Genomic DNA, 23,252 nt, shown 5'->3' with positions numbered 1-23,252 from the left:
TCCTAACAGGTGAGCATTGATGACATGATGGAAAACTCATTCCTGAAACAGCACGAACTGTGCACCTGCATTTACACCTGTGTCCACGAAAGCAAGTCAGTAGAGTCAGGAAGCTGGCCAGTGGTTCTCAGGGGCTGGGAAAAGGAGGGATGGGCTGACTGTTAATGGAATAGGTTTTCTTTTTGAGGTAGTAGCCATAATTTGGAATTAGACAGGAAGTCATGTTTGCCCAATGCTATGAATACATTAGACCCTAGCAAACGCTTCCCTTAAAAAGATGGATTGTGAGGCTGGAGAGACTGCTCAGCAGTTAAGAGTACTGGCTGCTCATCCAGAGGTTCTGAGTTCAATTTCCAGCGCCCACATGGTGGTATATGATCATGGGATCTGATGCCCTCCTTTGGCATGTAGGTGTACTTGCAGCTGAGCACTCATACATTAAAAATAAAATAAAATAAAGAGATGGATTGCTTCCTGGGTGAAGCATAGATCGGTAAAGTTTTTTGTTTTTTGTTTTTAAAGCAAAGAAACAAAAACACAGATTCAGAGCTGTGGCCATGTTTTGGGGTAGCACTTAGAGTGATGTTTGGTACTGGTAAAGCATATTTTTCTGAGTTTGTGACATGATTAAGCCACAGGTGGATCTCTGGGAAAATGGAAATGCTAAAGTCATCTAACTTCATTAGGACACCAACCAGGTGCATAGATCAATATCTGCCTTTATGTCTTGCAAACAGTAAGTAAATGCCTTTTGCATTCATAGGCTGTGACCTTGACATTTAAAAAATGTCGGAACTTGGTAGTGGTGGGGGATGGTGGGAAGGATAGCAGGACCTGGAAGGGAGAGGAGCTCCACAAAAAGACCAACAAAGCAAACTAACCAGGGCCCAGAGGGGCTTACAGAGACTGAAGCACCTACCAAGGACCATGCATGGACTGGGCCTAGATCCCCTACATAGATGTACCCGATGGGCAGCTTGGGCTTCCTATGGGTTCCCTAGTAAGAGGAGCAGGGGCTGCCTTTGACATGGCAGTGATCTGTTTTTGATCACTTCTCCCTGGTGGGACTGTCTTGCCAGGCCACAGGGTAAGAGGATGTGCTCAGTCCTATTTCGACTTGGTGTGCTGGGGTGAGTTGGTAAGGGGGAGTCCCCTTTTCTGAGGAGTAGGGGAGAGGGAATAGGAGGAAGAAGTAGAGAGTGTGGGAGTGGGAGGAGAGGAAAGACAATTAAGATGGGAAGTGAATAAATAAATTAATTAAAAAATTAAATTGTTTACTTGATCTTGAAAAAATTGCTGGAACATCAAGACAAGTGTAACAATATCTAAGGCAGAGACTATTTATGGCTAATCACCCTTCCACCCATCCGAAGCATAGATGAAGTAAAATTTCAGTCATTCCAGCCTCCCTCTCTCTTTCCCTCCCTCCTCACACCTCCAGCATTGGTGTCACCCATGTGTTCGCAGGCCCCACATTGCTGAGGCATCCTACCATTAGCTACCCCCCTCACCCAGATGGCTGCTGCCCGGCCTGCTCACCTGCTCCCGCTCCTGCACCTCCGTCAGCATGACAATTGTGTGTGACTTCCACTCCCACACCATCCTCCAGAAGTCCTCAACTGTGTGAGCCAGAGGCCCCTGAGTGGCCATGAAGTAGTCCTTCTGTCTGTAGCCCTTGAGGGAAGCAGAGGTTAGGGCCTTCAGAGGCCATGGTCACGCGTCTAAGGGGTATCAGAGGCTCGAGGTTAACAGGAAAGCACTCAGTGGCAGATTCTAATGGGTTCTTTATGTCACAGCCATATTCCTGTCAAGGAGGGGCAGAAGGCCTGAGTGTGAAGCCAGGGTAGTGTCCCCATCAGTTCCCTCCAGTGAAGGCAGAAGTACTAACAGGCATCTGGCCACAAAGTTCTTGTCTTTGTCTCTGCCAACTCCATTGTTCATGGAGACTGGCCCCAGCTGTGTGCCCAGACAGATAATTACCCAGTCTATGTGGGGTCACGTCACAGACATCCCTCACGAGCCAACACGTGCTCTGCACATATAACCGTGGTGTCATGCACATGCAAATGCAGAGAAGCTGTCCATTAAGAGTCACGTGGAAATAGGCAATTATTCAGTGGTGAGACTAGGCCCCATTTCTAAAGCTCATTATTTATTGATTTTTGTACTTTAAAGATTTATTGCCTTTTAACTTTATGCGTATGAGTGTTTGCCTGCATGTCTGTCTGTCTGGATGGATGTATACCATGTACGTGCCTAGTACCAGTGGAGACTGAACGAGAGCTTCAGCTCCCTTGAAACTGGAGTTACAGTGATCGTGAGCCGCTATGCGAGTGCTGCAAACCAAACCCGGGCAGGCCCTCTGCAAGAGCAGCAAGCGCTTTTAGCTGACATCCCTTGTTTTGAATTTTTGAAGCAGGCTGTCATGTGGTCCAGGCTGGCCCCAAAGTCCCTATGTAGCTGAGGTTAGCTTTGAACCCCTAATATTTGTGCTCTGTTTCCCAAATGTTGGGATTGTCAGTGTGTACCACCACAGTTGGCTCACTATTTATTATTTTAAAAGCAACTAATTCTGCCAAGAAAATAGTGTGTTGGTGTTTCTTATTGGGTGTAAAGCATGGTTCGCACGCAAGAGCATATATTCACACAGGAGGAGTCACGTGTTGCACAGAACACACATAGTGCTGAAATACATACATCTATGAAGGATGCGTTGATATAGTCTGTGTACTCTTGGCCTCTTTTCATGGACAGGATTACCCGGTTGAAGTCATCTGCAAGGTAGGAGTTCCTTTGTTAGTGTAGCTATGACCCTGCCTCATAGCCTGATGCTCAAGATTAACTGTCAACTTGATAAAATCTAGACTTATAGGACAGACTGGCATGGGATTACCTTAGCTACAATAACTGATGTGGACACCCATATTAATTGTAGGCAGGGCCATTCTCTGGCCAGGGACTCCCAGACTGTGTACAATAAAGAAAGTAAGCTGAGCATCAGTGCACATTCATTTCTCTGAGCTTCCTGACTTTCTTTGGGATGTGACAGCTGCTTTAAGCTCCTTCTGCTTTGACCTCCTCACCTCAATGGACTGTGCCCTTGAACTCTGAGCCAGGATAAACTCTTAGGTTGTTTTTGTCAGGGTATTTCATCACAGCAACAGGAAAAGACTAGTATTAATAAATAGATAATATTTATTATTTATCATTAATAATAAATATATTTATCTGTTATAAATATTTTACATTTAATTATATTGTTTATTAATAATTGAATGTTAAAATAATTAATAATTGTTAGGCCAACTATTAGAGAAGTCTCTATTATCAAATAGGTTCATAAATTGGTTTGGGGAAGTCCTGCAAACAATCCAATTATAATTTTCATTTTTCAAGAATCAGTATAATGTGTCCCCAGCTAGAAGCATTAAAAATAATGCATTCAGAAATAAGGGGAGGATGACCAGATAGGAGCTGCAGCTGCCAGGGGAGACAGAGGCCACAGAGAACCAAGGGATGGAGGCTGGGGGCGGATTGCCTAGCCTCCTGGAATGCTGCGCTTCCAGAGAAGAGGTGGGCATGGTGAGAAGGTCTGTTTACAGACATTTGGTGGTGATAGGCAGTTGCTGAGCCTTCGCTCCATGGAGGACATGAAGCAACATGTGTGTGATGTGAATTGCCCTCTCTTCAAGCCAGTGCTTTCCACATGCTTCTTTAGTTGTGTCTGAGCAGATTTCTCTATGTTCCTCACTGGTGGGGGCAGATGTGGTTCCCTGCTCACTGTTGGTCTTTGCCTTAGTCATCCTGATCTTTGCTGGCAGGCCAGCATTGACTCTACCCCAGGCCAATGTTATGTGGTGCCCAAGGCAAGCTGAATTCACTTTTGGTCTGATTTAGTCCTTTGACATGTGCATGCTTTTGGCCATGTTACTTATTCTTCCCTGTGTAAGAGGGGCAGGGCCTTCAGGCACCAGAGAGCTCTAGTGAGGCTCATGTCTGAGACAAGCTTTTTAGGTTCCAAGAAACCCTCCCTATACAGAAGCTCTGGTCTCTTGCCTTTGAGCTATATTCTAGGCACCACCTGAGATCCTCATGGGTTTGTGGAGATGCCCCAGAGTAGCCCTGGAGAGTTCTTTCTTCATAGCATTTGACAACAGCTCCCAAGAGCCCAGAACTGGGTCCAGAGGCACTTGCTCCCTAGCATGATGTACAAAGGTGCAGGACCTGAGGCCTGCATGCCCACTGCCTTACATGGGATGATCTGGATAACGCGGGCCTTCTTCATGTTGGCAGGCAGGTTGCCCGTCCTCATGTTCTCCTTCATGATTCGTACGTTGGTCAGCTTCTGCAGCCAAGAAATGCAGTTAGGGCAAAGCATGACAGGCCTACAACAGGAGTCCTGCTCAGAAGTTTGTTTCCATCTCTAGATGTCGCTTTGACCTTGAGAGATTAAGTAATCCCATATGTAGCTTGCACTGTCATTCTTCCCCAGGAGCTCACAACCAGACACCCATGTCCTGACTTTCTGAGGCCAAGAGGCTTCATATAAGTAGACACCATTTTTCCCCCTGGCTCCTTAGCCCATCCACCCCAGGGCATGGAAGCTGCCTTGCAGTACTCACCCTAAACTCCTCCTCCAGCCCAATCTTGTCAAAATGGGTGGCTGTGCCATGTAGCGTCTGTAGATGTCTCTCTAGGGACGACACATCCAGCTCTGTGTCCCCATAGAGGTAGTACTCCAGTAAGGCCTGGTAGATGAATGTATACTGAACCTGCCGGGAGACAGGAGGTGCTGCTCAAGCCTGCCCTGGGCCCAGAGGAGTACACGCTTTTCCTTCTGCTGCTGAGACAAGGCTGAGGGGCAAGAGCCCACTAGTGATCACTTAGACTGGTCATGCAGGGTGAGAGAAGATAACAGTAATGGCCACGGCCTCCTGAGGGTACCAGGGGCCATGCCAGTTGCTTAGAATCACCCCTACGGCATATGAGCATACTAAGGATCAGGATGTCCAGTCTTTGAGACTCCCATGGGAGGTAAATGACAGAATGAGTGTCACACCAGGTCTGACACCGGGCATGCTCATAGCTTGTGGCCACCTGCCTATGAAAACCAGACCTAGAAGATGGGCCCGGTGGTGCAGGTTTAAAATTCTCGTTATTTGATAGGCTGAGACATGAAGATGACGAATTTAAGAGCTGCCCAAGCTACAGAGCCAGGTGTAGCTGCTCAGTGAGACTGAAGTTCAGGAAGTAAAAGGATGGCTGGAAGAATAGCTTAATGGTACAGTGAATTCACATGACTGACCTGGTACAATACCTGGTACTGTAAAAACAAAAGAAAACAGCAACCAAACACGGCAAAGGGTGGTGGGGGGTGGGGGGCGGCTGTGGAGTAGGCAAAGGCACCTGAGTGCTTTGTGATGCTTAGGCCAGGGCAGGGAGAGGTGCCACTCACATCCGTCTGGACCATCTGGGGGCGCTGATTGCGGATTCTAGACACAAACTCAAAGACGTCAACCTTCTGTTCTGAATGTATCATGTCCATCATGGCGTCGATCACAATGAAGGTGCCTGTCCGGCCCACGCCCGCGCTTCAGGGAAGAGAAAGATGCCACCTCATGAGTCACATTCTCCTGAAGCAAATGGCAAGCCTGGGAAGATGCCTGAATCTGGGGACAATGGACGCAGCCTAGGGCAAAATTAAGTAGGATGCAACTTGGAAGAATGCGGAGCAAATCTATGCAAGGCCACCAGAGGGCACTGCTGCCCCAGTCATTTATCTCAGGACTTGAAGGCTTGTGTGTTTGTGTTTGTGTGTGTGTGTGTGTGTGTTGTTCATTATTCCTACCCCCAAATACTGTCTTTTTATTACCATTAATGTGGATGTTTCCTGGTATGGAAATTGAGTGATCCTAGGGGTGCCTGATAGCACAGGGCAAGGTCAGTGGACCTGCCCAGAGCTCCCATGCCAGCCATCAGCTTGGATCTGTCAGCCTCTAAGAGTTTTACACACTGAGTTTCTGTTCAGGCACCACTAGGGCAGGTGCACCAGGGAAACTTCATGCCCACCAGCCCTAGCTATGCCCACCCGACCTCTGTTCCATCGGCCACCTCTCCTGTTGTGGCTGCCCCTCTCTGACATACCTGCAGTGGACCACAATGGGCCCAGCGTGTGAAGGGTTGAGTGTCTTCACTTTCTTCAGGAACTTCAACATCCCGATGGGAGTGAAGGGCACCCCAAAGTCAGGCCAGCTGGTGAAGTGTAGCTGTGAGACCAGCCGTGGGGCTTTGCAGCTCTCCGGAAGTTGCTGCACGGGATAAGGAAGAGGTGAGAGGCGGGAGATGGGAAGACCTTACTTGGACCACTCAGCATCTTCTGAAGGACAGCTGGGGCTCATGCCAGGTCAGTGTCCACAAAGACAGAGAACCCCGGATTGCAGGGAGGTTGTGCCAGATGTGACTGTGGTCAGCTCTTGGCTGGCAAAGGGTTTACACATTCAGTTATGCCTAGGCCAGCATCCCAGTAGTCATACATCCCAAAAGCTGGTCCTAATGCTCAGGTATTCCAGCTCTGAAGTGGGCCTGCCTGCTCTGTCTGCACAGACCCACCTGTATACCAGTATACCAGTATACCATATACTGAGCCATCACCAGTATACTCTTTACGTCTCAAAGAGTCAGTGTGGGAAGGAAAGGTCAGCTTACACACTGGGGACCTCCAGACTCTTCCTCACAGATTATCCAAGCCTTTACAGCAAGGTTCCTTTCCCTGATGGTGGAAATTGACAATACTAGTGTGTTTAAAAGTGTGTGCGTGCATGTGTGTGCATGTGTGTGTGTGTGTGTGTGTGTGTGTGTGTTTGTGTGTGTATTCTATGTATCTAGGAGAGAGGCCAGCAAGGGATAATCATTTTGGGATGCCTCAGGCCCATGCTCTGCCACTGAGCCACTCTTCCAGCCCATCCTTTCAAGATGTTCTGCAGTGGCTTCTAGAAACTTCTTTTAGATTTTGCAACCTAATCACATCAATTTCTCTACACTTGATTCCTAAGAAAATGGCCTGTCTCTGAAGTCTTCATTTCATCTGCCTTGTTCACAAGCATTTTAATTGAAGGCAGCCTTGAAATGAGCGTGAAAAAACACTGGGGAGATTCTGAACATAATTTTGACACCACTATAAAACAATTCCGTCATGGGACATGGTGGCTCATGTCTTTATTACCAACATGTGGGAGGCAGAGGCAGGTGAATCTCTGTAAGTCTGAAGCTAGCATGCTCTACACACAAAGTTTCAGGCCAGCATGGACCACATAGTGAGAGCCTCTCTCCAACAGACAAACAATATTGTTTCACAATACTAACGTGTAAAAGACATACAGGACTATGGCTATCGCTCGGTGGCAAAATGCCTGTTCGGTGCAGTGGGGAAGGCTCCCCACTGAACCTCCTATCTCTCCAGCTGGCTCACCCAGCTCCTGGGGAGGTCCAGTACAGTTGCTGGAAGTCAGAGCGCCCAGCACTCTGAAGATTCAGGTCCTTGGTCCACTAACCCTGTCCCAGTCTGTCACATGGCCCAGCCCTGCAACCACAGCCTCTGTGGGTGTTCCTGCCGTGCTAGGAGTGGGTTGAGGTGGGGCAGCCCTTCACACTGTAAAGCTCCCCAACCTAGCCCCCACGAAGCCAACATGCGACATTTATATTTACCGGATGGATGCAGAACTTGCGAATGGTGTAGTCCACCAGGACCACGCAATCCTCTACGCACACCCGGATGTTCCCATAGGTCCAGCAGCCCTGGTCTGGCCAGTACTGGTAGCACTTCTCCTGTGAGGATTGAAAAAAGAGTCGAGACACCGTCCAACACATGGCCTTCCACCATCTGCATAAGGCAAGTGACTGGTGTCGGCAGTCAGCACAGCATGATCTGGAAGGATCATCCTGAGTGAGTGTGTCTTTTACGAAGGGGGAAGAAGAAGTCTTGCAGGTGGCAAATGTGGCTGTGGACCAACCAGAGTGGTTTTTGGGTTGGACACAGTAACATCTCGTTTGCTCACTCCCTCAACTCTCACATCCTAAAACCAGCCATGGCTGACCACAAACCGGCTACCTTTAGTGCTAGGGAGCTTGACCCCAACAACTCTCTGGCTGGAGTGAGCCTCACCCTGATACTCCCAGAATGCCCTCCTTAGACATCTCCCTAGGCCCCAACACTCTGTTTCCTTCTGGTAAGGCTACTCATGCTTGCCACCCTGCAGTCATTCACCGGGTCACACTAACATGAAAACCCATGAGGTACTCCAGGCCACAGAGGCAAGCACCAGGCACCCTTTGTTTCCTGAAGCCCCAGCACCTAACAGGCAGTAAGCTGTTCATCAGCACAGCATGTGAGTGATTGGAAGACCACCCCAGGAGGGAAAAGAGCCCCACAATCTTCCTTGGAGAAAGCTCTACAACTTAGCAAGCCTCCCAGGCACCTCGCAGCTTGTCCCAGAAATGGCCAGGGAAAGGCACGTCAAACTGGCCAGTTGTCCAAGATCGATATGGCCCTGAAGCAAAAAGTGCCTGACACCATGAAGACCATCAACCTTGTCATAAACAAACAGTCACAGGGCATTGAAATGTGGCCTTTAGTGACATGCAAGTGGTCTGCTTTGAGAGAGTCTTGGTCCCCCTGGGGCTCAGGAGACTCTCAAGCAATTCTTCCTTGAAAGACTGGAAAAGATAGGAACAGGGGTCTCAGGCTCTGGGAGCTCTCAGCTGTCCTACCCTCAGGTCACAAGCAGCCAGCTGGGTTTTGTAATATTCTGCCCAGGATGTGGACATCAAGAAGGCCACAGTGCAAGCCACCAAGGAAAAGGAACTCTCTTGAGAAACGGCTCCCTTCTGAGGTAGTGGAAGCTCAGGGCACCAGCAGGCAGCCCCTGTCGCTAGGGCAGAAAAATACAGCAGGAGGCTCTCAGGGACACTGAGACAGATGACACCACCAGAACACAGGGGGACAGAGGTCCTCTGCCTCTGCTTAGGGCTACGGTGCTGGCCTTTTGAAGCAGCAACCCTTCAGAGACCTGGACTCTGTAGACAGTTGGCCACCGAGACCTGAGAGCTCTAGTGAGGGTCAGCCTCTCTGTCTTCAGAAGGGGGAGGGGATCCTCCTCACAGGACAGGAAACCTACTACTGTAGTTTTGTTCCTGTCACTCTTTCCATTGGTTACAAAGGATAACAAGGGTAGGAGACATGTAGTAAGATGTAACAATCTCTATTCTGTCCCCACTGCTGTCTCACCAACAAAACAAAGCCCCGGCCTCTCTCTGATAGATCAGAAAGCTGAAAGTGGCCACTGGAGGTTTTTTGCTGTGTTGTTGGGCATGGGCCCACCAGTTAGGTACCCTGGAGCTGAGAGAGGTCTGCTTCCTGTTAGATAAGACTCGTACTTGTTCTCCTGTATACCCCAAGGCTGGGTGTTCCATTCAAATCCTGCATGGCCTGCCCATGTCCTCAGCACACGGGGTACTGTTAGGACTAGGCTAGTGCCACTCATGGGGAAGAGTTCTAGGTGGGGGCCCAGCAAGCAGATACCTTCTGCCAAACTGGGCCTTCATGCCAGAATATGCTGGGTCTCCCCACCTGACGAAGCTTCTTTCAGGCTTCCAATTCCCTTCCCCTTCGCTTGGAAAAATATTTCAAACAACAGGTCTGCCAGGGCTTCAAGTCTCCCAGGTCCCTGCTGTTCTCCCCTCCAGCCTGCATCTGGGCCGGTTTCTTGGCACTGAGAATGGAGACACAGGCCCGGCAGATGCTACCGGGTTCTGCTTTGAGGGGAGACCAGGAGACTGTACCCCACAATCTTAGCTGATGCTTCAAATCCAGCAGGTCATGCATGCCTTCCGTGAGCCTCTTGTTGGAGACCATCTGTCTAGTCTTGAAAAGACCTCTGCGATGGTGTTCATCGGCAGCAAGGCCCACCACATGAGAAACACACCAGTGCCTCTCTCTCTAAAATCCGTCCCTCTCCAGTAGAGTTAGAGCCATGGGTAGCCATGACGATCCTCAGACAAAGAATGGATCCTCTGACTCCTTATGTTGGAGCAGGACAGTAAGGTATAGAAATATGGAGAACTGACTCCAAGGGAGGGTGCTGGAAGGTCTGAGCGCTGTTTGCCCCCCACTGAAGGAAGAGAGGTACCTGGGTAGAGGAAGTGGTGAAGGCCTCCCTGGTGAGTGCGGGCCCACAGGGAAAGGTTTGTAGGGCTTGTGCAGGGAGCTTACCTCCTTCCTTTCCTTCAGGTTCGTCAACATGACGATGGTGGCTGACTTTTGCTCCCAGATCATCCTCCAGAAGTCATTCACTGTCTCCTGCTTAGGGCCTGTGTGCAGAGGGGAGGCTCAGGGTCAAGGCATCTAAACTTAGCCCGTGAATTCAGCCTTGGAAGGATCATACCTTCCCCAGGCACATGACAGTCCCCACACCAGGGAAGCTTTCTGTGAAGCTGGGCAGAATCTGGGTGGTTATGCTGATTCACAGGCAAAAAGAAGGGGATGGGAGTGTGACTACTGGAAGACGTTTGAGGGCCATCTCTGCTTTACATTCCTAGCATCTGGCTGGGGGCCACCACATCCTTAAGTCCCTCAGAGTCACCAGTCCCTCCAGAACTGCTAAATTGGAATGCAAGTGTGTGTGAATGTGTGTGCTTGAGGGGGAGGAGAGGGAGAGGGAAAAGCAGGGAGGAGAAGGGAAGGAGGGAGGGATATCAGGAAGAAGAAACTCCTCTGCCCTTTGTCCACTTCCTGTGTGAATATGACACAGCGCCTAGAGGTACAACAACTATTTTGCAATCCTAAGGCTAAAAGTTCCATGCTAAGGAGAAGGGAACAGGGGGAAATCCTCCCTTGACAAACCCATCAATGATGGGTTTTTCTCTCATTTACAGAGGGCAAGGTCGGTCCTCTATGGGTAAAAGCGCTTCTACTTTTAGGAAATCTGGCCAAGGAGGAGGGGGAAGGGAAGCCTTGTTTCAGCTTCACTGATCCCTGGGGAATTGCGGCGCCCTCCTGGAAAGACAGCCTCTGGCAGACTAGAAGGTTCTCTAAGCACAGGGGGGAACTAGGTATAAGGGTAAGGACATGATTTTGTCACTGAGCCATGGTGGCTATGACCTTGATCTAACAGCTCCTCTATTCTGTCCCCCTCCCCCCCAAAGTAGGAAGCTTTTGGAGCACAGAGAGCTGAGAGAAGCCAAAGCCAGGTACTAAATGTGAGTCTCGGGGTGGCAGAAGGGTAAGTGGGGGCGCCTTGTGTGTGCTGTGGAAGTCGGGGGGGGGTGGCACACAACGTGGGCGTCTGACACAGTGACACAGCGGTGCACACACATGAAAAGCCAGCATGAATTGTTGGTATGGTTGGCAGTTAGATATTCAAATCACTTTATAAAAATACTACGCAAACATGAACTACATAGAAAAGCTTACCTTGAGCCGCTATGAATTTGTTCTTTTCTTTGTAACCCTAGAAAAGCGAAGTTAGACCTATAATTATGCAGGGCTGTTTTTGGAGGGAGAGAGAAGAGTCACCACAGAAAACAGAAGAAATAATATAAAAACAAAAGCCTCAGAGATAACAGACAGCATTTCCCTGCAGCCTTCACTACTGTACTTTTGTTTTACTGTGGGTTTTCCTACACACCCACAAGCAGACTCACCTATGTTTATAATTTTAATTGGGCTCACGTGTATAAATCTTTTTATTTCTTTATACGTTAAGTAAGAAAATTAAAACTTTAAATGATATTTCAAAGATAACTAAGTTAATTCCGTGGCCCCATGGTGGTTTGTTTAGTTAGATACATAAGGACCGGGATTGAATATCTCTAGTGTCTACTTGGATCATCATCCTCTCTGGATCTGTTATCTCTGTGAATTCCCAGCAGATGGAAGCTGGGACAGCACACTGGCCTCATGCTCTCGATGTGACCACGGGTACTCAGGATCAGAGAGGAACCACACCATGGTTCAGACTCAGCCCCTGAATGTTCCTCATCAGCTCCATGCCAGGCCAGGGGAAAGGAAATAAGTCAACTTACATCTATGTAGGAAGCATTAATGTAGTCAGAGCAGGGCATTCCTTCCACCTGGCTCAAAATCACTCTGGAATGATCATCTGGGAAAAGCAAGCAAACCCGTGGGGTTAGGACAAGGAGTCAGTCACTGGGAGGACATTACCAGGTCTCCCCTTGAGCTCGGGTGGGGCTCCCCAGTCCTGCCGAGCTCTGCAGGGTCCACCTGTGCCTCAGCTAGGGGAGAGGGGGGTGGCCCCGTGATCACAGAGGCAGAACAGCAGGGAGTATGGTGACCGTGTTCTCACAATGGTCCCAAACATTCGCAATTGCAGGCGTACATAGGGGACCCCAGGATGAAGAAGTAGGCCTTTTCATTCCGGCTCTCCAGAGGACATGTGGCTAAAGGGTTTGGGACTCTGAACTCTAATAGCCATTCTTCACCACCTGCCCCAGTGCTGGAAGGGAGCTGGGCTTGAGATGTTGGAGCATCGACTATGGAAAGTCCAGCTGGCTCCACTGGATGTTTTCCAGAGCGGGAGGACAGCCAGTGGTGTGTGTGTGTGTGTGTGTGTGTGTGTGTGTGTGTGTGTGTGTGTTTGGTGGTGTAGGCTGTATGTTACATGCATGTGATATGTGTTAAGGTTATGTTGTAGGGTGTATATGCGTGTGGTGGGGTGTGAATGGTGCTGTGAGTTATATGTGCTGTATGTGTGTGGTATATGCACTTTTGACGCATTGTGTGCTATGCATGTGTGGTATGCACATAGGCTTCAGTGTTCTGAGTCTACGCTGTGTGGTAGGACATGCTGATTGTGAGTTTATTATGTGTGGCGTATGGTACAATGTTTATATGTGTTGTGTGTGTTATCAGGTGTGTGGCGTGATGTGTGTTATAGTGGGCTACTTGTGTGGTGTATGTGGTGTGGGGTGTTGCAGTGACGTACTGTGCACCAGGGCTGTGGTCAGGGCTGCACTACCTCTGTGGGCTCTGTTCCTCCACAGGCCTTTCTTCCATAGAAATGGCTGCTCTACCACCACATCAGTGGGTTGTGAAGATGACTGAAGTGGAAGGGCCTGTGGTCTCAGCACTCAGGAGGTCAAGGCAGGAGGATTGAGAGTTCCAGGCCAGCTTGCGCTTTGGCTTTGGCCCTCTTTACATGGAAGGCTGTTGGCTGGGCTATGTGTGTTGCCTCAGACTCCCTGGCTGAGTGTCATTGCTGAGCAGCATCTGTTCTACTCTGGGCAGAGAAGGGGATGGCACAACTCTGGGGACTACTAGCCCATGCATGTAGGAAGGATGCCAAACCCCAAATCCACTGCCACAGGTCTACACACTCCTGCTCAGGGGCTCAAGGCTGGAAACAGCCGTGGCATTGACTATGTCACACTGCCTGAAGAGAATTTAGAATCACTTACACCAAAGGAAAGCTATAGAAACACAGGGCAAAAAGAATAGTGTCTGTATAGACTTGGGCATTCACAGCTTCTAAGTGCTTCCTACTTCTACATTCTGAAGAGTTACACTTTGCTGTTAAAACCTCACTTTTTAAAATTACCAGCCCTGGCACCCTTTCAGCAGAGCGCCATCAGACTGCTGGCCACAGACAGTCCCCACAGGCATGCATCCAGCCTTTTGGACAAAGAGCACTTGAGTCCATCTTCAAGATTCCCAGGCCAAGGTGAACACTGCACTTCAGCCAGGGAGCATCTTTGAACCTACTGTCTGGTTTGGGGCAGACCAGGAGAGACAGGGGACTCCTGGAGCTGTGGGCATTGGATCCTCCCATCCTGTCTTGCTGATCCTAATCTGACTACATGAGATTCACCCACTGTCTTGCCCCAGCAGGACCAGCCACTTCACATAACCAGACATGTCTCTCCTTAACTGGATGTCACAACTGGTCCTTTCTACAGCAACGCGTTTCCATGCTGTAAAAAACTCAAACAATAAACAGCTCACTGTGCCTGTGAAACACACAGTATACCCACAGTCTTAGATAGCTGTCAACACCCCAAGTCAGGTATTACTCCTAGGTAGGGAGGGGTGAGGCTGGCCCTCACCCAGGGGCAGGAGCAGAGAAACTTATGGGAGACATTGAACAGGACTATTTGCAGCGCTGCCACACTTTCAGACAGAGAAAGGGCAGGCTGATCTTCTTCTGTAAACCAACCCAGACTTGTGAGCAACAGAAAGAAGAATTTGGAAGGCACCAAGCCTATGCTAGAGTGATCCTTTGGTGAGTTGAGCTCCCGACATATGCCTGTTGCAGGGGCTTGGCCATGAGTTCCATTTCCTTGAGCTCTCACCAGGAATTAGCACTCCCTTCTATCTATCTCTCTCTGTCTCTCCCTCTCTATTTTCTTTCTCCCCTTTCCTTCTTTCTGTCCTCATTTCTTTTTTGGAGGGGGAATTGAGACAGGGTTTCTCTGTGTAGCCTTGGCTGTCATAGACTTGCTTTGTAGACCAGGCTGGCCTCCAACTCACAGAGATCAACCTGCCTCTGCCTCTTAGAGTACTGGGATTACAGGCTTGTACCACCCAACTTGTCCTCATTTCTTTTTGTCCTCCCCACCGCTCCTCAAAACAGGGACTTTTTTGCCAGGTGGTCTAGGCTGGCCTCTTTCCCAAGAGCCTCCTGCTTCAGCCTGGAGGCTGCTGGTACTATAGGTGTGAATTGCCACCTCTGGCTCAGAAATATTCTTGGTGAAGACCCTGAGTGTTAGCCTTAGGAGATAGCAGGTTTAACGATAAAGAGAGAAAGTTAGGTAAGACGGCCTGAAGCCTGAATGTCTTTGGCCCTACGGTGGCCCTAAACACATGAGGGCCAATCCAAGGCAAATTTAACTCATCAAGAGAGGTGACATATTAAGTTAGAAGTCAAAATGGACCTTTGAGTATCTCAATTATCAGTTGACACAACTGCTCTGAAGAGCCCAGACATCCTCTTGCTGTGGCCTTTCTCCCCTTAGAGCTACTGAAATATAGCATGGGTATCCCTCTTCCTTGGATCTCCACAACCCATCCAGCAGTAAAGCTACTGTATCCAGAGTCTAAAGTTGGAATGAGCCACCAGCATAGTAGGGCTGCACCACTACCCCCTCCTCCCTTGGCCCTGACAAACAAAACTCCTTTAGTTAATTTCTCTAGCTTTAGTTGGATCCTAGGATCATGGTGGGCTTTCCAAAAATCGTTTATAAACCTTGTACATGGGCATCGGAGAAGAGCTACTTCCAGAAAGTGCTTGAAATCTAGGCTCATATACTGGACAGGTCATAGCTCCATGTACACGCAGCACACTGAAGCTGACTGAGGCCAGTTTCCTGACCCTACCAGGCATTCCTCAAGAGCAAAGGTCTCTGGGAACAGTGGGAGGCTTCAGTCCAGGGTTCAAGCTGGAGCTCAGCAGAGCTGTTTGAGGCTGCTCTCCGGAAGGTTTGAAGGGTAAAGCTGTGGTTGGGAGGACAGTAGGGTGTGCTTGGCAGGGTGCCGCAAACCCGGGCCAGCTTTTGAAAAGGCAGCTGGCAACATGCAGGATTTGTCCCAGAGATGAGACAGGCACCTCAGGCCCAGGCTCAGCCAGCTTTAGCAGGTCATGAGATGCCCAGACCACAGCAGCCTTCACCCTAGCACTGACATGTCCTTGGCAAACATACTCCCCAGCTCATTGTGATATTTGCTGCTGAGGTTAGAATTGGCTTTGTTAAGCCTTTCCTCAAAGGTGCCAAACCCGTGTGGGCTTTTTATTTCTACCATTTTGATCTTCCGTTCTGGACCATAGAGCACATTGGGGATTTGTTCCTGGTACCCTCAAACAGTAAATATGAAGGAAAGTCCTGCTCAAGGTTACCAACAGGTCTAGACTGGTATCCAGGATGGAATCTGGCAGGAAAGATCTTGCCAATTGGTTCCCAAGTCTGTGGGGAGCTTTCCTGCCCAGCTTGCTTCCTGTCTGCTTAGCAACCAGAGTGGTCAGCTGCAGCAAAGATGCCACAGCCCATCACAGGGAAAGAGGCACTCGGAGAGAGAGTATGGCCTTGGATTGCCTGGGACAAGCAGTGAGCAGTTACAACCTAGTCACCAGTAAGCTGCAAAGCTGTGCCACATATAACCCACATGTTACAGATCATGCAAAAGCAAACAATAAACAACAACAAAACAACAAAAACAATAAGATTCTTACTGGGCAGAATGTTGGGATATCTGTTTTTTTCTCTGTTTTCTTCTTTATTTGCTAGTTCAAAAGTTCCTTGTATATGTCCCGATGGCAATGACTGGAAGGAAATGAATAGTAGAATGAACACTGACGAATCTGAACCTAGGCTCCCATCAGCTGCACTACCAAGCCCAGGAATGAAAACTACCATCTGTCTAGCATCCTTGTCTCTGTTCAGGCCCCATGCTAGACACTGGGCAGGCAATGGATGATACACAGATATGGACTTTCTTCAGGATCTCTTGTGTAGATCCTAGACTTTGTGAGGTCAGGAACTCACATCACAGCCCATCACGCCCCAGTCCACACAAGTTTTGGCCCAGGCAGGGACTCCTTGGGTACAGGTGAACTGATCCCAAAGGAGTTCTGATGCATGAGACAGAGAAGAAAAGACTACCAAGAAGAGAGTGCTGAGACCTCTGGCCTGAGCTGCAGGAGAGGAACAGGATTCCAGAGAGTGGTTGCAGACACAGCCCTCGTCATACTGTCATACTCAGGACTCAGCTCTCTCTGTGCACTGGGTCAGGTCAGCAGGATCAGGCCTAGAAGCTTCCTAGAAATGCTGATTCTCCCAACCCCCACCATAGAATCAGCCCCATCCATAGAATCAGCAACTGTATCATCAGGACCTTTAGGAGTTCGGGGCTCTTTGTGGCTCAAGATGTACACCCCTCCCCCAATGATCACTGTACCACAGTCTAGGAGTGTCAGTATGAAAGAGAAGTTTCACTTTGCCATGATGCTAAAACTGTCAAATATCTGGGAGTAAAGTGGACATGTGGGTTTCTACTTCCTCCTACCATGGAAGCCATCTGCCTCTGATTTTTGGTTGCCTCCAGCTGTTTGGCATTTTGCTTGTTTCTGGGCTCTTCTTTGTGCTCAGTTGAGCCAGGACAAAGAGTACCTTGAATTTCAAATCACAACCTTCAACATTAAACCTAGCTCTTGTTGGACCTAGGACCACTGGACTCCAAGGAAAAAGTGTTGTTATTTACTGAGTGTGATGCATCAGGCACAGAGAAAATACACGGCTCATCTATCTGCCTTCCTCACTACTACCATATGAGCAGATGACATGGGACCAAACTCAAGGAAAAGTGGTTGGGAATGTGCTCAGTGTCATTTGGCTGAAGAGATAAACCCTGGTAGTGTGGCCTGAAGGGACTCCCTTGCTTAAGCATGGGGAAACATGAGGGCTTTCCTGTTCTCTGTGTCCCAACTCCAAGTCCCTGGGAGTTGAATTCTGGCTTCATGGAGCAGCTTCATATGGCAGCCATGATATCCTCCTGAGCTTGCTCTCAGTTGTGTCAGGGCCCTGGCTTCCTTCGAGGAGTCAGGAGCTTCTTCAGTGGCCAACTCAGTTCCTCAGAAGGGCTTATATAAGAATGAGGTACAGCACCCCTCTCTAGGGTCTGGGGCCACCCCACCTCATAGCCCAGAAACCAATCAGTGATCATCACAGCAATGCCAATGAGGAGTTCTTAACTTTGTCTGCACCTATGAATACCTGTGTTCCTTGAACTCTGACTCACCACCAGAGATGGCTTGACACAATCTCCTTGGCCCTAACTGGACACTGAATTTGTGGTGACATCACAGGAACTTCTCAAAAAACCTTCAGCCCTGGACACAAAACCCAGGCATGTTAATGTCACAGTGGCATATGAAACTGTTTAGCTGGCAAACCCCACAGACTGAGCAGATCCTACGGCTCAGTGATAACTGCACGACAGTCACAACTGCCAACAGCAATTATTAATTGTAACACATGAGCTCCTCCTCTGCAGAGGGCTCAGGACAGATGAACCTGCCCCATTGGAGAGATGGGCTACATGAGAACTCTCCAGTGTGTATGTGATTTTTCTGCATACTTGAAACTGCTCTAAAGATAAAGCTTATTAAAAACAACAAACTGGATAAAACAAAGGACAATGAGGTAGCTACCATGTGATGGCCAACGGAGCCCAAGTACAAAGAAGACTCAGGCTCTGACCACCCCATTCACAGCTGTGTGGCTTTGAGATATGGGACACAGAGATAAAGTGGTACACCCTGCCCTCCCAGACTCCTGGAACATAAGGCTAGAAGTGGTGGGTAGAACCAGGCACAGTTCTGTGTGTCCTCCATACAGAACCCCAGATCCAAGCAAGCCCAACAGTTCCCTGCACAAATTGGGCCCAGCAGGTTTTCCTGCTGTCAGGCTACCCAGGACCTTAGGTTTCTCAATTGCTTGGTAGTCCCAGGAAAGTAAGAGTGTCTAGGGATGGTTAGCCCACAGTGACTCTCTGTGTGCTCTCTAGGAGCTCTGGTTTGTTTCATCAAGACCCAGAGGACTGCTCTGGTTAGTGTTGTGCTGGGACCTCTGTCTACAAACAACTCCCTTCGTATGTGTTTCTACAGTATTTGCCATGGGGCAGGACCCAGGCCTGTGGCTTGACACAGTTTGCTGGGACAGAGCTGGGGAAGATGCTCACCAGAGAAGAGTTTTCACTACACAGGGGCCTCCTTTTCTAGGACTGAATTCAGGAACTGGAAAGAGATTTGCCCTTTCCAGGAGAAACTAGCAGATACCATCTAATCCGAATGTTAGCTGTTACTTCTTTGTTTAGGTGTTATCAAAGTCCTATAGGGCAGGGGAAATCCCTACCTCACAGAAGAGGAAACTGAGGCAGAGGTTAAGCACACAGCCTAAGTCTTCTGGGCCAGGAGAAGTATTAAGACAATGAAGCTCCAGCATTCATCCCCCTGTGCTGATGGTTCCAGAGCCAAACCCCTTCTTATCCTCAAGTTCATGTTCACTGGAACTTGGGCTTGGCAGTATAGGATTATCCAAACACACATTAGACTTATCCAGATCCCTTTTGTGACCTTTGGGCAAGATCAGTAGACCAGAGAGAGGGGGTCCTAGGAAAACAGAGCTTAAATGTGTCCTCTGAGAACTGGAGTGGCTGATCTGGGCAGGAGAGGGATGTCACAGGAGTGTGGCCTTGGAAGGGTCAGCTCCTCCATGGAGAGAGAAGCTAGGTTGCATGTACTCGACCCCACACTGTATCTCTAGCTGACTGTTGCCAGGCAGTAGGACTCTGCACAACTGAGGATTACACAGAGGCAAGCTGGGAGGGACAGGAGAAGGAAGCATTTGTTCTGAGTATAAAATTTATGGGGGCCCCAGAAAAGGTCAAGAATCAGCAGAAACAAGCCTATGAAGCTACATCTTTTTTTTTTTTTAATTCTGTTTTCTTCTTAAATTTTTAGGTAACACTTATTTGTTTGTGCACACATGCCTGTGTGAGTGCATACACACATGCCATGGCATGAATGTGGTGGTCAGAGGTCAGCTTTCATGAATCAGTTCTCTCTTTCCACTATGTGGGGTCTCAGGGATTGAACGCAGGTTGTCAGGCTTGGTGGCAAGTGCCTTTACCTGCTGGGACATAGCAGCAGCAGCAGCAGCAACAGCTTTTCTAGAAAGCAAACTTACTGTTCAAAATTCATAATGGTGAAAACATCAAACTTTTAGATAATGGTAGAATCCATAGCTGCATGCTACAACCCCTAGTGGGACCCTGGGTTACAGGGAAACACATGGACACTGTTCTCTCTTGATGGTGATCAAACTGTTTAAGCTATTAAACTAAGGCCTGTCTTAACAACTGTGCTTTCTGTGTCCTCTTGAATTCTGCTCTTGCTGAGTGTCTTACCTGCCCCATCCTGCTCCTGACCTTTCCAACACCCTCCATTAACAAGATGGTCACTGGTACCCCACACATGACAGCAGAAATGGAAGGGGAACTGGGATAAGCAGGGAGGGACACGCAATGCGAGGGACAGCTATTTTAAAAATGGAGAATTAACTTGTTGTTAAGTTGTAAATCTGCAAAACAACAGTGCTTGGTGCCGTCTTTCAGTATGACCTAATTTTTTCTTTCTTTTTTTTTTTTTTTTTTAAAAAAGAGGAAAACACACTTGGCAGCAATAAAAAAGGAAGTAAGATAAAGGGGGAAGGTGTGATGCTGGCAAGTAAGCGAGTGAAGAGTGGCTGACTGCACCACCGCCTTCTCAGGCCCTCACGGGCATCTCTGTGAAAAGTCAGCTCAGTACTATCCATGCCATCTCTAGAAACAACCACGCTGCGCTGTTTAAAATGTCCATCCTCTGGGGCTCGTGCTTATGCTGGTGGTGTTAGAAGTGACATGGACTAGAACAGAAGAGCTGCTTTGAAAGAGCCAGGCCAAGGCAGCCATCCATGGACACACACTCTTGCTCAGGCCCAACATTCAGCTCCCAGCCCTGCACACAGGGTGAGGACATGAACGACCCCCTCCCCCATCCCCACGGGGAAAAAAAAATCGACAGTATTGTCTGTATCCAAAACAATACTTCGTGCCTACCCACCTGACATACATTAAGAAATCAACAACTTGGGGGCTGGAAAGGTGGCTGAGAGGTTGAGAGCACTTTCTTCTCTCGCATACAACCTGGGTTCAGTTCTCAGAGCCTACTTGGTGGCTCACAACCACCTGTAACTCCTGTGCTAGGGGACCTGATGGCCTCTTCTGGCACTGTATGCACGTGGTACACATATATCCATGAAGCACTTACACATACACGTGAACTTAAAATTTAAAAAAGGAAACAAAAAACTTTAAGGCTGGGGTGACCAATCTGCCTTGTGTCTTGAGTACAGAGTTCTGAGAGTCACTCTGGAGATTGTCAGAGGGCAGGGGCGTGTCTCAGCGAGCCACCACTCCTCAGAGTTGGTGGGAGTGATTCATCCCAAACAATAGAGACTCACACCCACTGGACATGAGCTAGTGTCCCCTGCAGTCTCCGTAACTACTCAACTGCGCCATGATGGTCGCTCAGAGGAACAACTGCTGATCTGATTAGTAGCTGAACTTCCTGCAAACCAGATGCTTGGTGGGAGGCTCTCTGTAGCCTTTGGCATGAAACTGCCACCTAGGCACTAGGCACCATGTGGTAGAATAGTGTGTTTATTACAACCGGTGTCACTCCATGCTACCCAATAACTGAGCTGGCGGCAACCCTCAGCAGCAGCAGACTCCTCAACCATCTCGCTTCATAACGAGCAATGAGCACCAGCGAGGGACACTGAACTAGGGCTAGGCCCTCTGGACCTCACATCTAAGCAGCATCACAATTGCCACAAGGTCCCTGAGTTCCTGGAACTACTGGCTCTGACTGTCCCGCTGTTCCTCTTGGTGGCTGAGACCTGGTACACTCACATTGAACTCCTCACGGAAGCGCTTGCAGTCATCCGCAGATCTCACTCGGATCTCCTCCTCCAGGTGCTCCACAGGGATGGGGAAGTACTTCTTGGGACCTGATGGAGATCTGCTCAGCAGCATCACTCTCTGCTGCTCTGTAGGGTCAGGAGAAACAGAGAAGCCACTTAGTTCCACTGCCCATGGGTGACTCATTCCTCAGACAGTCCAACGGCATTCCTGATGGATCTGTAAAGTGGGAGGGACCAGTCCTTTCAAATCACGCACCCTGGGGCTAACCCAGCCCTGAGTAACTGGATCAAACATCTGCTTTCCAACACACCCTATTTTCATCAAGTGATGGCAACATTCCTGTTCATCACAGACACCAGTCTTCACTTTGCTTGCTAGCTCATTTCACCAATCACCCTTCCCCGTAGTCTATGCTTGTTCCTTCCACACCAGGGCCACTGCAGCTTCAGGCTGCAGCCAGGGTCTAGGTTTGGGACCAGAGAAGAGCAATCATAGGGCTCTGAATATAAGCTCAGAACAGATGGGGATCTGCCAGGATATCTGTCTTGTAGCCTCCTCTTTTTTTGGCAACACGCAGGCCTGTTTCCTCAAGTCCTGTACATTATAATGCAGAGAAACTAACCATCTTTGAGGTGGGGGGATGACGCTGCAAAGGAAAGAGTGGGCTGTGGGGTAAGAAGCTTGGCCAAATCAGTCCCCCAAGCTCAGAACGCAGTGCAAACAGTGTCAGGGATTGGCATCTCTCTTCACAGAGAGGGAGCTGGCATTGATAAGGTCAGTAGAATAAGTAAAGTGTCAGCCATGCAAAAGGCCCTGTCCCAATTGTAGAGCTACTGAGTCTACGCCACAGACTCCAAGACACTCTTTGGCTTCAGCCAGGTAAGCTGGTAGAAGCCTGCAGGCCTCTGTGTCCCCCACAGTCACACTCTTCCATCTGCTCTGGCTTCTGGGATGTGCACGGGGGCGAGAGGGACAGAATGGAGAATGGAGGTGCATGGGAGCCATGTGATGGTCTATGCAGGAGTGCAGGTCTTCCAAGCTCTGCAACGAATGCCGCAGCTCAGCTGAGTCCTCTGTTGCTAGGATTCTCCCCATCTCAGGGGGTTGCATTAGTCTCTTTACTGCCCTGGGTGAGTTCCAAAGTGTCACTTGAATTCTGATGACATGCATGTTACCTCAAGCCAGGCACAGCTGTGTAGGAAGTACTGATAAAAAGCTGAAACCACTGGTGTGAACCAGTGTTTTGGGTGTTTAAATGTCACACTGGGGATTGAACCTGGGGCTCTGTATATGCTGGGCACGTGCTGTGCCACTGAGCTATATGCCCAGGTCCCTTGGCCATTTGCAGTGGGATCTTGTTATGTAGCTCTGGCTGGCTTTAAACCTGTGATGCTTCTGCCCCAGCAAGTGCCTCCAAATACTGAGATTACAAGCCCGTGCCACCCCATTCAGGTAAAACCTGCGTGTTGAAACCTTCGCTTTGTCTACCATTAAAACACAGAGAAAGAAAAACAAGCTTTTATAAGCAGCATTTACAAGTTAGGACACAGCTGGAATCTAAGTTAGGCATGTCCCCTAACTGATGCTCCTTCCAATGAGTGAACAGCTTTGGCAGCGCAGTGTCCTTCCCAGCTTGATCCTGAGGTAGTACAGTCTCAACTGTAGCCTTCTCGTCATGAGTGAGAGCCTTACCTCAGGAGGATTTCAAAGGCCTCAGTGAGAAATG

The 23,252-nt window shown here is 49.0% G+C and overlaps 1 protein-coding gene across 3 annotated transcripts in view; it reads right to left on the bottom strand.

Moving 5' to 3' along the window:
• Positions 1 to 23,252, bottom strand: part of Ptpre (protein tyrosine phosphatase receptor type E) — a 145,277-nt gene that overhangs the window by 10,581 nt on the left and 111,444 nt on the right. For all 3 annotated transcript variants that reach the window (XM_060381450.1, XM_021636784.2, XM_021636787.2), the window contains 12 exons: positions 21,515 to 21,651; positions 16,236 to 16,326; positions 12,079 to 12,155; positions 11,468 to 11,504; positions 10,268 to 10,365; positions 7,705 to 7,824; positions 6,145 to 6,308; positions 5,456 to 5,591; positions 4,623 to 4,772; positions 4,252 to 4,345; positions 2,698 to 2,774; positions 1,540 to 1,674 (listed from right to left, as the gene is read on the bottom strand). In XM_060381450.1, the coding sequence (XP_060237433.1) occupies positions 1,540 to 1,674; positions 2,698 to 2,774; positions 4,252 to 4,345; positions 4,623 to 4,772; positions 5,456 to 5,591; positions 6,145 to 6,308; positions 7,705 to 7,824; positions 10,268 to 10,365; positions 11,468 to 11,504; positions 12,079 to 12,155; positions 16,236 to 16,326; positions 21,515 to 21,651 (1,316 nt within the window). The remainder of the gene's footprint in view (positions 1 to 1,539; positions 1,675 to 2,697; positions 2,775 to 4,251; positions 4,346 to 4,622; positions 4,773 to 5,455; positions 5,592 to 6,144; positions 6,309 to 7,704; positions 7,825 to 10,267; positions 10,366 to 11,467; positions 11,505 to 12,078; positions 12,156 to 16,235; positions 16,327 to 21,514; positions 21,652 to 23,252) is intronic.

The sequence above is a fragment of the Meriones unguiculatus genome, chromosome 1 (genome assembly GCF_030254825.1).
Source record: "Meriones unguiculatus strain TT.TT164.6M chromosome 1, Bangor_MerUng_6.1, whole genome shotgun sequence".
Taxonomy (NCBI): domain Eukaryota; kingdom Metazoa; phylum Chordata; class Mammalia; order Rodentia; family Muridae; genus Meriones; species Meriones unguiculatus.
The sequence above is the reverse complement of the archived record's forward strand: the minus strand, read 5'-3'. Positions and strand labels throughout refer to the sequence as shown.